This window comes from Lolium perenne, chromosome 3 (assembly GCF_019359855.2).
Source record: "Lolium perenne isolate Kyuss_39 chromosome 3, Kyuss_2.0, whole genome shotgun sequence".
NCBI lineage: Eukaryota > Viridiplantae > Streptophyta > Magnoliopsida > Poales > Poaceae > Lolium > Lolium perenne.
In genome coordinates, this window is record NC_067246.2 from 287,074,302 (window position 1) to 287,089,628 (window position 15,327).

Consider the following 15,327-nt stretch of genomic DNA (forward strand, 5'->3'; position numbering starts at 1 on the left):
GCTAGCCTAAGAGTAGTACAGTAGTAGGATTTTATACTATTAACTCCGTGCTGGTCATTTGCACATATAAATAACTGGATGCGTAAATACCTTGTTTATATGGTTACTGGAAGATCTAAATGGTATGTGCTGGGAAAACCAAATGCTTTGCTAAACCAGTATCATGGATTATCACTGCGGTGGGGAAATTGTTTGTTTTTAATTTTCCTGTGATAGAAACCAACTGATCTTACATCCCACAAATGTAAGGGAAAGAGTGGCATAATAGCGATATTGAATAGTGTGGGAGTAAAAAATCGTAATGAATAAATGTAAGGAATACCAATAAAATGGACCAGAGAAAAGACTGACCTTCTAGATCTACACATTCCATATCACAACAAAGAATTTATGTGTCCTGTTTTGCATGGATATTTTGTTTCAGAAGGGAAAAATGACTATAGCAAATACAAACCATTCACTAAGCTAGTATAGTGGGAAGCAACAATTTGTACATCACAACATTTCGATGTGTGCGCATGCTGTGTTACCCATGACATCTTTGTTGTTAATCTAAAAGTAGGCAAGCGTATCCCAGGATAAGAACATTCCCTCACCGCATCACCTGCTCAACTAACCGGCCATGGGTAAAAATTATTCTAAATTAAAGGGAAGAAACTAACACACAGCACTGGTCAATTCTACATCTACCAAACCTGCGGCATACCCAGATTTCATGTAAAGCAAGAGCTGTAGGCAGGACGTTGGCGACATTCTCTTATCCTAGCGGTATAGATTGTCCATCAATGAAGGGATGACTGGTAAACTAAAGAGAAGTAAAATTAAATATCCGATATCAGAATAGTGATATAATTCCAGAGGAAATGAGAACACTTCATAACAGACAAAATACTGAAAGAATACTTGCTGGCTTTGCATGCCTCCAAGGCCTATATCATCTCCCTCATGTTTTTCCTAGGCTAAGTTGCAACAGTAGCAGGGAAACTTTAAGGACGAACAAAACTCTCTTCTTATATATATGGAAGTAACAATCTCCACAGTCTGAGCTTTTATTTGTTAGTTAGTGGTCATGTAGAAATAATTAAGTTACATATATGTATAAAAGAAATGGAAGTCTGTCACCTGCTAATGTTGTGAAAGTACAATTTCAGTGGTTCGCGGAATTAAAAAATGTAACTATTTTCCGGCTTTTGAATTAGGGACTGAGATAGTGCATAAGAAGTTAGCATGCACCATAACCGCTGGAATTATGTGAAATTACATGTAGATATTAGGAAAAAATTCTGCAATCTGCACACTCATTCAAAGCCAATTGAAAATACTAAAAAGGATGGCACATGCTCACCTCATGTGTATTGGGTATACCAATGCTAATAATCATGCAGCGACGGGTAATAGAACCACAAAGATTGTACTCGTCTTGGCAAGCCGCTATTATCTTTGCATGCACCAGCTCTTCTATCCGCTGTCAAGCGAACATCATCCTGAAGGAAGCATTAATGTCACGGCGCCCATCCTAGCCCAACCCACTTCACTGGGACCAAATATACAGCGGCCCACTGAGCATAAGGGGAAAACCATGATGCCATTTGTACTGCAGATGGAAACCTTAAGGTACAGAGCTAGAGAACAAACAATTTGGAGTTGAGCCGCAACCAAATATATATCTGAGGAGGCGCGGGGTAACTGATAGTTAAGAAAATTAACAACACAATCTATCATGCAGTACTTACCTTCCCAACTGAAGTGTGGTTGGCACTTACTTTCCAATCCTCAATAAGGCTGACAACTTGGAGAATTCAACGGCACAGAGCACATACAATTACAGCCAATCTCTTTCGTTGATGCCACCAAGCTCCCATCTTGTGCGGATGTTCTTGCACTTTCCTTGAAGCATGATTGACACAAGCTAGTGACAACAGGAGAGAAAACGGAGAAAATGGGGAAAACACCCCAACTGGGTAGTGGCAACGTACCTAAGCTGAAGAGGGCACCACCAGGGTCGCAGCGGATTACAACCTCCATGGCCTCAAAGCTACGGCGACCGTGGCAAGCAAGACGTGATCAACAACGCCAGGATGGAGCGAGCCATATTTGACTGTACTAAGCATGGCCCAAATCGGCAGAAACCAAGAACAGTCATCACTCAGAGTTCAGATATGTACAATAACCATATATTGAGCAGCAGATAGTTCTTGTGAGATAAAATTACACCAATCATACAGCTCATGGCTTCAGCCTGCACCGCCAAAAAACCAAGCTGTACTGTTGTACTGTAAGAGAAACTCCATGTTGCCTTCAATCATGCAAGCGATCTAGCAGCACATCAATCAGGAGGATATTGTTGTGACTTGTAAGCATGGTTTCAACATAAAAAAACAGAGAATCGTATCAGCTGCAGGGTAGATATGGAACTAAGAAAAAAAGTATTTTGGATTCAATTCTTTGCCAACTGAAATGTAAAAGGCCAAAGCAAGAAGAAATACCTAGGACTCAGTTTGGAGCATTATTGAGAGGAGATGGCCAGTGAGAAATGATCAGTGTGTTGATTTGGCCGGACTTGTCGTCAGAAGTTAGCCTCCCTTTAGTATATGAATTTGGATCACAATATAACAAGAAACAGGAAACTATATGGACAGGAGACTATATGGGCAACAGATTAAGTTAGGCTCCCTAGTACCACCATTTCAATGTCGGAATGTCCGGATGGTAGCTGCTGCCGTTTTCTCGTGCATTGCAAAGTTAATTAGAGTGGAAAAATAAGTTAATTGTCGATGTTGTGTTGTAGCATTGGCACACCCTCTCTTGTTTCCCTGCAATATTGACTAAGGTGGAATTCTTATTACAGAGGGAAAGCAGGTAAACCTGTCAGCAGCAAGTCCTTTAGCAAGCGAACATTAGTACATATATTAATAAATTCGAGATCTATTGTTGATCTAGCATAATTTTTTGATCATATGGGTATTTTAAAGCATGCATGAGTAACAATGTAATGTGCTAACCTTTTAAAAAGTCACTTTACAGTGTGTGACCTCCTTGCCTAAAATGAAACGCTGAGCCCAGATATTGTGTGGGTGCCGAGAAAGAAACACTTAGCTGCACTACGTGTTTCATTTTCTTTTCAATAATAATTTTCTACAATTATTATTTTTCATAGCATTAAAAGTGGGAAATACATGACTGCTAGTTTTAATTTGTCTCTAAAAAGGTACTTATGTGAGTACACATGTATATGAGCTTGGGACTGAAAAAACGATGTGAAACTTCAGCAGCTGCAGTTATATTCGAAACTGAAGCAACAAAGACATTACTTCTATCAAAGATTGTAGATCATCTTTGTTGCACCCACTCTTTAAACCCAGAAGCATCACCACCACGGCACCACTAATGCCCAACTGCAGAGGACTAACAGAAGCAAACAACATCGTCGAAAAGGTGAAGCGCTTAACTCTATAAAATATATAGGAAAGAATCTGTTCAAGATATTTCAGTTCCTATACAACATTTTTTTTTTGCAAGCAAGACAATACAAATTATTAAGAGGGATCCCCATTTAAAAATAGACCTCAAGACAGCCAGCAAGCATCCTTCAACCGTGTGTCCCTAGGATAGAAGGGAAGTTACTGTGTTTCTTGTACCCCAAGAAAAGGGCAACAAAGTTTTGCAAGAAGAAATGGATACAATGAAAACTGAATCATTTTAATTAGTACTGGTCATGCATGAAAATGTATCTAAACAACATGAGGCTTAGAAAGGTAGAAGTATTGTTAAGTCACCAATTGTGATGATAATTTTCTGATAGTACTTGGAGTTAGAATAATCTACACTGAAGGAGAAGCAAAGATGTAAACGCCATCTTGTTCGTGATAATAATTTTCTAACAATATTGGTACTCAAAGTAATTTGTAAGAAAGGAGAATCAATGCTCTGAGCAATGTGTAATTTAGGAAGCTAGAAATATGTCTGAATGAACATCCGTGACAGTTACTCGCTGACAATATTGAAAGCTAAAATAGTCTGCATAGAAGGGAAAGGAAATAAGCTGAGGCAACACGGTGTACTTATCAAAAGATGAGCATCTGCAAATAGTATGTAGCTTTGGGACATTAAATAAATCTGAACAGAAAAAGAAAAGGTACAACAAAATCATGCATTTTGAGAAACTATTAGTCTGCAAATATCATGCCTAAAAGTGAAATTTAGGTATCTCATGTGTAACTCAAATACTGTAAATTTATGGTGTACATGGATTCTGGTAACTCACCTTCTCTACATGGATATAGAACCAATGATCTCCATTTAAGAATAGACCTCAAGAACAATTGACAGAACGTCTATTTCTTAGTACTCAAATACTGTAATTTATAGTGTCCATGTATTCTGGTAACACACTTTCTCTACATGGACAGAGAACCAAGGATCTCCATTTAAGAATAGAACTCAAGAAAAATTGACAGAACGTCTATTTCTTAGTAATATTAACACCACTCTTCTTGCAGCAAGCACAACGCTCATCTGGCCAGCTAGAGGCTACAGTCATGTGTGGAAATCGAATCAAGAGATGAGTAATTTAGTTACAACAAAAATAGAAGAAAAGACTAACAATTTTTTTCCCTCAGCACCTGTACCTTTATTGGTAGTGTGTGCAACTACAATTTTTCAGAGATAGTCACATCATGAAGGAAGTAGTACATACTTTTTTGTGGCCATGGTGCAACCCATCCCGTCTTTTCTCTTACCTTTGCCGATACTGAAATCCGCCGAGACGCCCATCTACAGTATTCATATTCCTGCAGAAACATCAGCACCATAACAGTAAATCAACTTAGAATCACTAACAGGCCACTGACTGATCAAAGAATGTGAAGTAAATTGCGACCAGCATTGTACCCTCTGTTCGTGCGGTCTGGCCTGGCCTCCCACGGGCCGCCCTAGATCACCTAGATAATGTAGTCCTTCCCTTGTGTAGTTGCCTGGACTCGTGCATCACTGCCGGCTTGCACAGGTTGAGAAGAAGATGGGGAAGCGGCGCACCATGGTGGGGCAACTGAGCGTGTAGCACCTCCAGTGGGAGACATGCGCCGATGCAACAACGCACATGGGTGAAGAGGATGGACCTCCTGAGCCGTCCCACCGCCGCCTCCATATGCTGGATGTAGCGGCGCAAGAAGGCTTGGAGGCAAGGACCGTGAATACACAATCTGGTGGGTGAATGCAGCTCATAGAAACTTTTGTTCTCTACAATTTCTTCTGCCACTTGAACAGATCCATCACTTATGTTATCCCCAGATTTTGTGCAACCGGAGCTGTTCTGACATACGAAAAAGGGGATTCTTCAATAGCCTTCTTCTATACCCTCTGCAATGGCTCGATGCAGGTTGACACCGCGATTAAATTGCACATCAGGCAGCAGACAGGAATAAGAAATTGCAAGATGCAGATAAACAGGACGGAGTGAAACCGCGTACCTGTGTGCTCGCCTTCGTTGGCGAGGTGAAGAACTTGCAGGCTGCAGCACAGCCTGGACGACGACCTGGACAGGATGGGAGGAGTAGGAGGCCTCGTCGGTGACCAAGGCATACTGCGGCAGGTCCCACAGCCGCAGGTTCCTGCGGGGCGCACGTCGTGTGGTCGCCGCGGCCTTTTCTTGCTGCCGTCGCCGGACTTTTGCACTGGCGGCGCTGAAGTCCGTGAGGTCGAGAAGACGAACTGGTCGACGGCGTGGATCACCGCGTGGGACGGCGGCTTCGCGTGAGCGTCGGCCAGAGCGGAGCACGCCATGGCCATTTCTTGTTGCCCCCGCCGGACTTGCGCACTGACGGCACTGGAGTCCACCCCACTGTAGCATGCTCGCCTTCAACCAGAGAGAAAGAGAGGCAGGAACGGGATGGGAGGTCTGGAGCTCGTCCATCTTGTCCACCCCCGGGCTGCCATGGAGGGCTGCCCCCGTTTTTCTGCTGGTAGGCCGGAGAGAGGAGACGGGATAAGATGCAAGGGGAGGGGATGAAACAGGAGGAATTTAGGAGTTGTGGAGAGAGGAGGGCACGTGAATCTTCCAAAAAAAAATCCCCCATACGAAAAGAAGATCTAGCATATCAGCGATTGCTTCTCGATCCTGGCCAATCTGAAGCCACCATACCCGACGACCTACTTCATCTCGTCTTCTGTTGTTGTCGCTCGATTAGAGAATATTGGAGGATTAGACCGTAGAGGAGGGCCAGAATTTTCTAGAGGGGGTTGTAGAGGAGAGATGACCGGTCAAAGCGGTGGATAGGTTGTGATACTGGAAATCGCCGCTCCACCGCTAATCGAGAGGCCAGAGCGTAACAGCGGTAGGAGACAGTCGGGCCCCGCGGTAACAGAACGAAAAACGCTAGGCACACACGGACTGAACGCACCAAATAGCGAAACAGACAGAGACCAAATCAAAAAGAAATGCAAGACGTCCCCATACGTGCACACGAAATAAACCGGATGCAGCAGATCACACGTGTCAACAAATGACGTAATCAGCAAAGTAAACCAAAATTCTGAGAAAAATCGGATTTGTTAAGGTTTAATATAGTAGTTATTAGTCCGCTAGGGCAAGTACAATCAGCTTTCAGGTTTGCTGCATTTAAGCGTAGCCGATACACGGTAATACTCCTACTTCTTCTGGTATTTAGTCCATCACATGTAACACGGGGGCCCTCTAAAAATTCACATCTGGTTGAGCATCAGGTATCTCATGGACCCTCAAAAAGGGAAAAAAAAACAAGTATGTCTGATGGAAACCCCAAATTAACACCTAAATTACAGTAATTTCCATATGCATAATAAAATAGTGTATAACTAAGAGGTACTCCCTCCCTCCGAGAATAAGTAGTGCACTCACAACTTTTGCCTTAAATCAAACTTCAAAATAATGGGCCAATTATGTAAGAAATTAATAGCATTTATGACACTAATTAAGTTCCCTCTAGAAATGTAGTTTTGTAATATATCAATTTAACGTCATAAATGTTGCTACTTTTATAAATACAGTTGGTCAATTTTTCTAAAAAAAAGTTTGATTGAGAACAAAATCTAGAAATCCAAGTATTTTTTGACAGAGTGAGTAACTGTCTGTATTTTAGCCCTTAGATCGTATAAAACTAAGAGAATGAATTAGTCTGGATGCGACCCAAAATTACTCATACACATTAAAATCAAATACTAACTTCTCGGCTACATGTTTAAATAGGGAGAGTAAAAAAACATAAACAGTATCTTTGAGAGCGGAGGAGCATCATGTAGTTAGAATGCTAGACTTTGGAAGCCACCCATGGCCATGATTGTTTTGCTTCCTGCTGGGCTGCCGCCCGAAAGAAGGAGAGGCAAGAAGATTCAAGAAACAGTTCAACACATGACAGGATGCAGAAATCTAGGGAAACCGCATACGACACATCCAACTAAAATGCTCTTACCGCACACACAACATGAAGGCGCAAATCAAATTGTGCCACGATGCTGCAACATAGGGGGCATAACTCTAATGTAGTTTTTTTTTAAGAAATGCTTAAGGAATAATAACAAACCGTTCTTATCGATTTTAGGAAGCACAGCTAGGAATGAGCTCCTTCATAAGAGAGGGGCGAGTTATAGATATGTAGTCCAAGGTGTCAGTCGCCGTTATCTCTCCTAAATTACCACGAGTCTTGAGGAACTCGAGGCATACCTCTGTTAGTCCGTGACATTTGTGCCGGTCAGCTAGAGCAAGAATAGTCATGACTGAGTGCACATCTATGTGATCGCACAGCTTCTCTTCGCATAGTACTTTGAGCCTTTGGAGATCGTATCTATCTGCCGCGGCAAGCAAGTCTTGCAGCCAAAGTGATTCTTTGGTTTCTCCTTCCTCCTCCACCATGTCTATCTCCATCTTGGGCAGCGAGTCGGTGTAAATAAAGCTAAGCAAAGCGCTAAACACATTTGCTTCCATCTGTTCAATATGGATGACAGATGTTGTTGTGCCCTCCTTCATTGGGCCAAAGAGTTCTGCCTTGAAGACCACGGAGCGGGCTGCGAGCACGCACCGGTGGGCTACAAACGTCTGGCTTCCAACCTTGAATGTCACGTCAGCACCCTCCTTGGACTGCAATAGCTCGGCCATATGTTGTTGTATGCTAGAAGGTGGCACCTCAATGAAGAGATCGCTCGTGGTGACAATGGCGATGTCACATCTGATGACGAAAGAGTCATCCTTTAGATGGTCCGATTTCTCTAGGGAGTCTATGCTGACGAATTTCGCGTAACCGCAACAAGGCGTAAGACAATTGAAGCTTTGTGGCTTGGTGGCACGAGTATATGTCGACTTTTGCCTCTCGGGCATGCCGACGAAGCTAAATTTGAACCGCACCTTCAAATCCTTTTTAACATCTTCATCGGCAAGGTGAAGAAAGAGGGATATATGGCCGGCAGACTCCACGCCACTGCCGTTAGGATAGTAGCATACGCACCAACGATGACCTCCTACTATGAAAGGGGGAGAGGTCATCTTGGTACCATTAGGTGTAGTTGCTTTAGAAAGCCGGTAGCCGCTAACCACAAGCAGGTGGTACCCGCTGGTCGCGGAGGCGTTGGTGGCGTGGCCGGCGGCCTTGCCGTAGCGGACGATAGATACGCCGGCCAGTGTCATGGCTGATGGCGGGCAGAATATAACTGGAACCTGATCTAGAGCACGCTGCTAGAGAGGGTGAGTACTGCTGCGCTCGTCTTCCTTGCCCCTGCCTCCAAGTTTGGGAAACTCTGTCGATGGTCCTGTACCTGTCGCCGGAGTTCACGATCGGTTGACGAGCAGCTGCTTTTCTCTGTTTCCTTGTTGCTTCCGTCGATGTTTGCCACACAACCTGCCGGGTAGCAATGTATATACACGCACGAACAGGCAAGACCACAACGGATTCTAAACGGACACTGAAATACAATGCTACCAAAGCTACAAACACGCGTGTACAAACAGCTTTAACGTGAAAACTAGCCAGCCGGCCGGTCTCAATCAGGACACGGACAAATTATGTTGCTTGGAACGGTATGATTATGGAGTTCGTTCACGCGGGGTCTGAGTTAGAAGGGGTACTTGTCAAGGGAGACGAACAGAGTTTATTTTATTTTTTGATTGAAGAGTGTACAAGGAGATGAATATATGACCAATTAACCCGCAACCACAACATGAAGATGGCTGAACTACTTCTGCAAATTGATGACATGCGTCAATCTGGCAGCAGGACTGAACTGATGCAGAGTGGCATTTGAAGGGTAGGAGATGATCATTGCCACAGGGAATAATAGAAGGTACAGTACAACGATACTAATTCATCTTTTGTGTGTAACAAACGAATGAAGTGTCACAGTTGGTGATTGGTACCGACAGCAATAGCAACTTGCTGTTTAATTACATTAGTAAATGGGGTTCCCAAGATATTCTGAGATTAGTCAAAGTGAAAAGAAAAATCATGATCATCCAATTGGCATGACTAATTAAATCTACATCTTAGCTTGACTGAATCTGAAAATAATTCAAGTCAAGAAGCTTGGATTAAAATCGCCGAACAGATACGACAGATATGTCCATCTAACTGCGTAGCAGTTCTAACCAAAACCGAATTTCAGAAAGTTGATGACATGCTCTGAATAATAAAACTAACAGTAGTACAAAATATTACTGATAATCCTAAAGGGAATCAGGATTGGCAATGATATATTTTGAGAACTAAATGGCATCATCTAGCTACAAGCCACCCATCACCATGCGTTTCTCAACCTGAACTGCCACCTGATAGAAACAAAAAGAAAGCTCATGTTGTAACTGAATGAGAAAAGACAGTGCAATCATTATATCTATATAAATAAGGAAACTTAAATCAAGGAAAGATGCACACAATGCATCCAAGTTAAGCGTCTTTATAGCACATGATGAATGCACATCAAACGTCGGCAAGAAAAAACAAGACTGCAACCTAGAACATAGATTTCAGAGTAGTATCTTCAAAGAGTACAATGAATTACTGACCTTTTTTTGCCACTTTTAGAAAGCAAGCTTGGCAATTAGCTCCTTTAGAAGAGAGGGACAAGTTCTAGTTATGTCCTCCAAGCCGTCAGCTGCTGTTATCGCTTTCAAATTAGCAGGAGTCTTGAGGAAATCAAAGCATACGTCCTTCAATCCACGACAGTTGTGCTGCTCAGCTAGAGTAAGAATAGTAGTCACCGAGCTCATGTTGATATGTTCACACAACTTTTGTTCACATAGCACTTTCAGCCTTTGAAGATCGTATCTATCTGCTGCTGCAAGCAAGTGTTCCAGCCACAATGCCTCATGGGCTTCTTCTTCCTTCTCCACCACACCTACCTCCATCATAGGCATTGAGTCAGTATAAATGAAGCTAAGCAAGGCCCTGAACACTTTTGCTTCCATGTATTCTATATGTATGACACTTGCTATTTTTCCCTCCTTCATGGGGCCAAAGAGCTCTGCCTTGAAGACCATAGACCGAGCCGCAAGCATGCACCGGTGGGCGACAAACGTCTCACCGCCAACCTTGAATGTCACGTCAGTGCCCTCCTTGGATAGGAGGAGGTTACTCATATGTTGCTGTATGCTAGAGGGCGGTACCTTGATGAACATATCAACAATGGTGGCAACTGTGAGGTCACATCGAATGGTGAAACAGTCGTTCTTTAGATGCTTTGATTTCTCAAGCTCATCTCTTTTCATGAACTTCTTGTGACCCCAAGATGAATCAGTGCTGGAGTAGTTTCTTGGCTTTTTTGCACGAATATGTACTGAATCTTGCTTCTCAAGCTCATCGACGAAGCTAAATCTTTTATGCACCTTCAGAGCTGTCGAGATGTTTTTATCAACAAGGACAAGAAAGAGAGATACATAGTCAGCACACCTGGAGCTGTAACCATTAGGATAGTAGCGAATACACCAACAATGGCCTCCTATCATGAAAGGTAGAGAGCTAATCATCGTGCCATTGGGTGCAGCTTCTTTGGTCCGCGAGTAGCCGTTGACCACAAGAAGGTGGTACCCGCTGGGTGTGGCAACGTCGATGGAGTGGCCAATGGCCCTGTCGTCGCCAACGAGAGACACACCGGCAAATGACATGGTAGATGGGCAATGTTTTTAACTGAATCCAACAGGATCAGACTATGTGCCGGATTGCCGAGTGTAGAAGATTAATTAGCTAAGGAGGCCGTCCAATGTGCGCAGGTACCATTACTGAGAGATACAACTTTTTCAACCAATTAATTCAAACTGCAGCTTGTAATCTTCAACAGCAAGCATCTCCAATAACAAATCTTTTTGACGATTCAGTAACAAGTAGTAATCTCAGCAGAGTTGTCGTCACGTGCAAACAGCAATCAACCAACAGTAATATCTATAAATTGTCTCCTGTAGCGTTGAAGACTGCAAAGGTTACATTCTTATGTCAGGTGTCAGCAGCAAGAGGAACTCCCAGCTAGCAATCAGCAGAACGCACGAATAAATTCAGTGCTAAATTTACCGGATGTGTGCAGATTCAACATAAGAACACGCATACCCTGCTAGCGTTGGATGATAGCGGTCGGGCTGACGTAGCTACCAGTGCCAGAGCTAAGAATCGACAAAGCCCCAGGCCAAGATTAGGATCCTACAATCATATAAAAAATTACCTCATATTAAGTCATAACAAAAATTGCAGAATCGATACAAATTCTGGAGCTATTTTAGGATGTGACTGTGAAATACAAATAAAGTCTCTATGGTCTGTTAATTTAATGATAAGTTTAAACCAAAATGCATCAATTCAAGCTATAGCAGTTTTTTACCTACATTCAATTGAACTGACACAGTCAGAGACGGACTACTGAAGTGACCATACCCTGAAGGATGGAACCGCGCGGAGAGCCAGTGAGGGGCAGGCGATGCAGCGGCGGAGCGACCTGCTAGGACGAAGCGTCGATGGCCGATGTGTGATGAATCGCGGCAGTGAGGCGGGGGGAGATCGGCCAGCAAGAAGCGGCACAGCCGCCCAACGAGTTCTACGAGGTACCGAGACAGCTAGCTTGCGGGCGGCGGCGGAGCAAGCTCCAACAAGCGTGGGCGTGGCTATACCGGTAGGCGGCTACGCGGCGAGCTCGAGGAGGCGGCGGCGCTAGTTCCACTAGCGAGTAGCGAGTTAGGGTTCTTCGAGCGAGGCAACGAGAACTTTTCTACTGTATTTTCTTTTCGGTCATGGATTTGTTCGAAACCCGCATTCCTTTGGTGCTCATAACGCTTGTAGCCACGTCCCCAAATCGTCCCAAACGTTCCCGAATCGAGCTTTGGGATGCATTTTCTACTTTTTTTTATCAAGTTTGGGGACATGGCTCTTCAGCCCGCATCCCCAAACGCACTCCTAAATAAATAAAAGTGCACGAAAATAAATATTTTTATTTAAATTTAATTATATTTTACAAGTTTAAATGAAAACGGCTAGGTATCTAACCCTAGCCTACGGGCCGCCGGGCGATGCGTTTGACGCCCCCGCCCCATCGTCGCCTCCCCTCCGTCGCAGCTCCTGCGCCGGGCGCCGCCTCTCCCTACGGAGGGTGACGAGAAGACGTCGGTGCTCCATCAGCATGTCGTCGCCTGCCCTCCCCTGTTGCGCCGCCTGGAGGGAGAGTTCGACGGCGCGATGAATCTGCTTATCTTCGCGGGCACGGGTGTGGTCATGTAGCTTCTTCTGCGACTCGAAAGACTCGACGAGCGCTCGTTGTTGATCCGCCGCCTCGTCCGGGTGCGGCCCGTCGTCGTCGGACCAGTCGAAGTCATCGTCGTCCTCCTCCTCCTCCATTTGCGCCTCCAACGCATCCACCTCCGCCGCCAACGCATCCGTCCGCGCCCCCAGGCCACCTCCGTTGCCGCCTCCTCCTCCCGCAACTGATGCTCCTGTGCCTCCCGCCGCTGACGCTCCAGCGCCTCCTGTCGCCGCTGCTCAATCGCCTCCCGCCGCTCATGGTACTGGAGATCCCGCTCCATGTGCAGGCGCTCCCGCTCTGCACGCCACCGCTCGCCCATCTCCTCCGCCCGGCGCTGCCGCGCCTCTGCCGTTGTGGCATCGTCGAACACCGCTATGGTGTCCGCCAACGCGCCTCCTCCCACGCTTCATTCTCCGCAGCTTCCGGGTCGACGTCAAACTGCGGTGCTGGAGGTGGTGGTGGAGACAGTGGTGGAGGGAACTGACCGACGCCGGTGCGGTTCATCATTGGGCAGGTGGTGTGTATGCGACGAGGGTTGTGCTTGCGGCAGAGAAAGGGGTGTCGGCGGCTGTGGTGACTACCATTGAGCGGGGGAGGCCTTTTATAGACGTCGGCGTCACTAGAAGAGGTGGGAACATAGCGCGGGAACAGACTAGAAATGGCGGGAAGAAAGCGCGGGAATGCGCGGTGGCGTGCGAACGTCGGCGACATGTGGAGGCTACGCAGCACCGACGTGACGTCTCGCCTGCCCCTCCATCGCCATTAAGGCAAAGCTGCGACGCTTCGTTCATAAGTCGCTGACGCATCGGTCCCGCCAATCCCCGCCTCGCTTCTCGTTGTGTCCGGCGTGCCCGGAGCATCCCCTCTAGAACGGATAGAGCCTTTGGGGTGCGCGGCTGGGAACGAAACTTTGTCTGGCGCGTCCCAAATACATTTGGGGTGCACGGTTGTAATGCCCACCATGAGGGGCTTAGGGTTGACGGAATCCTGCACGCTGAGATGAGACATCAGATATCAAACAAATGGGGAGACAGAGAGATTTACCCAAGTTCGGGGCCCTAGATGAGGTAAAACCCTTACTTCATGCTTGTCTGATCTTGATTATCGAATATATCGGGTTACATTGGGGTAGCCGATAGGCTGTGGTAGTTGTCTCGTCGTGAGGCTAAGATTATAGGGTTCTAGCTCATGACTTGCGGTGAATCTACGTGTTGAAGTTGTCCTTCGGCAGACCCTCTCATGGCCTTTATATAGCAGGCCAGGTCCCAAGAGTTCTATCCGGACTCGGCTAGGTTACACAGAGATCTATTCTAATCTTTCCTTGTATAGTGTCTTCTTGCCTTGTATCTCAAGAATCCTTCTTCAGATAAGTCTCCTTCTCTGGAACCGACGTATAGGCCCACCTTGGTTGTTTGACAATCTTCATGGGCCTCTAGTTGGGCCGGAGGAGGTAGTCTAATGTTGGTTACCCGAATGGTAATGCCCACATCAGTAGACCCCGAGTGACTGGCCGAAGTAAAGCTTCGGGCAGGGACTATAATTGCCTTCATCCGAATGTCCATAGTTGTCGAAAATACTTGATCCTTCTTCATCATCTTGAAGTCGAAACTGCTTGATATCGGGTGCGCGTCCAGCGTTCCCGATGGGAGTAGCCCCCGAGTCTAGGGACAGATGCATGCAACCGTGCGTAGACTCAAGTTGTTCTACTCGAAGATTCTGATGCGATGCTTTCTGAATTACCTTCATCATCCGATACCTTTTTATATATCGGGTCTTCAAAGAATTTCGAGTGAAGTCATTTAATATGATAGTACGTAAGGGATAGAAGTAACGTGCCTAGTCTTACTTGATAAATCGATGCTAGTTAACTGCTGATGGCAAAACAACACTACTTTACTCAGGATCAAGTCCCCGGGCTCGACCCTGGATCTTCTGAAACCTTCGAGTTTGTTTTCCTTCGTCTCCAGTAGTTTTTATCGGGAGCGCATCCAGCGCTCCCGATGGGAGTAGCCCCCGAGTCTAGGGACGGATGCTTGCAACCGCGCGTAGACTCAACTCGAGCAATTCAATGCCGTAGATTCCTTCGGATGCTTCACAAATGAGGAGTCGATACTTTTGGTGACTTCATCGTGACGTGGCCTCTGCGGTAGCTCGATTGACAGGACATGACCTAACAGGCCCACCCTATATCTGCGTGGTCAGTTAGGAAATGACTGATCCTTGCGCGTTGACCGAGGCGTTTCCTCGTTTGTCGTGCGTAGTGGGGGTAATGGGCCGCCGGTTTCCCTCCCTTCTTGACAGGTGTGCGATTAGATCATCGTCCACTTCCCCATGATGCGGATTTAACGGCCAGGATCCACATCCGTTTCTCTTTATAAGAGGGGGCATTTTAGTTTTAACCTTTTACGCCTCTCGCGCTGCTCATCTTCTACCTTTGCTTTCATCTTGCCATTGCCTCTGCGTCCAAGAGATTTCTCGCAACCATGGGCAAGAAGAGGGCGACCGCTAGTTCCGGTGCCACTGCAAGCATGGCCAAGGCCAAGGAGTCATCTGCATCGCGCAAAGCGGGCGCCGCCGCCAACCTCGACT

At 45.7% G+C, this 15,327-nt stretch overlaps 2 protein-coding genes across 4 annotated transcripts; both read right to left on the reverse strand.

Annotated features, from left to right (window-relative positions):
* Positions 1-7,570: 7,570 nt before the first annotated feature.
* On the reverse strand, positions 7,571-8,653 carry LOC127344196 (BTB/POZ and MATH domain-containing protein 1-like). Its single transcript, XM_051370417.1, has one exon. It carries the CDS (start codon positions 8,651-8,653, stop codon positions 7,571-7,573), a length of 1,083 nt encoding a protein of 360 aa, XP_051226377.1.
* Positions 8,654-9,492: 839 nt separating this feature from the next.
* LOC127344195 (BTB/POZ and MATH domain-containing protein 1) lies at positions 9,493-12,258 on the reverse strand. Of its 3 annotated transcripts, none has more exons than XM_071828522.1 (4): positions 11,880-12,258; positions 11,559-11,648; positions 10,025-11,425; positions 9,493-9,787 (listed from the first exon to the last, which is right to left on the reverse strand). In XM_071828522.1, exon 3 carries the CDS (start codon positions 11,120-11,122, stop codon positions 10,040-10,042), a length of 1,083 nt encoding a protein of 360 aa, XP_071684623.1. In that variant the 5' UTR covers positions 11,123-11,425; positions 11,559-11,648; positions 11,880-12,258; the 3' UTR covers positions 9,493-9,787; positions 10,025-10,039. The 3 variants fall into 3 exon arrangements, with proteins under 3 accessions (XP_071684623.1, XP_051226376.1, XP_071684624.1); XM_051370416.2 differs by having other exon boundaries at positions 11,523-11,648; XM_071828523.1 differs by lacking the exons at positions 11,559-11,648; positions 11,880-12,258 and having other exon boundaries at positions 10,025-11,447.
* Between the last annotated feature and the right edge of the window lie 3,069 nt (positions 12,259-15,327).

What these genes read in the sequence shown, in the direction of transcription:
- LOC127344195 (XM_071828522.1), bottom strand. Translation starts at nt 11,122, where the DNA reads ATGTCATTTGCCGGTGTGTCTCTCGTTGGCGACGACAGGGCCATTGGC.
- LOC127344196 (XM_051370417.1), bottom strand. Translation starts at nt 8,653, where the DNA reads ATGACACTGGCCGGCGTATCTATCGTCCGCTACGGCAAGGCCGCCGGC.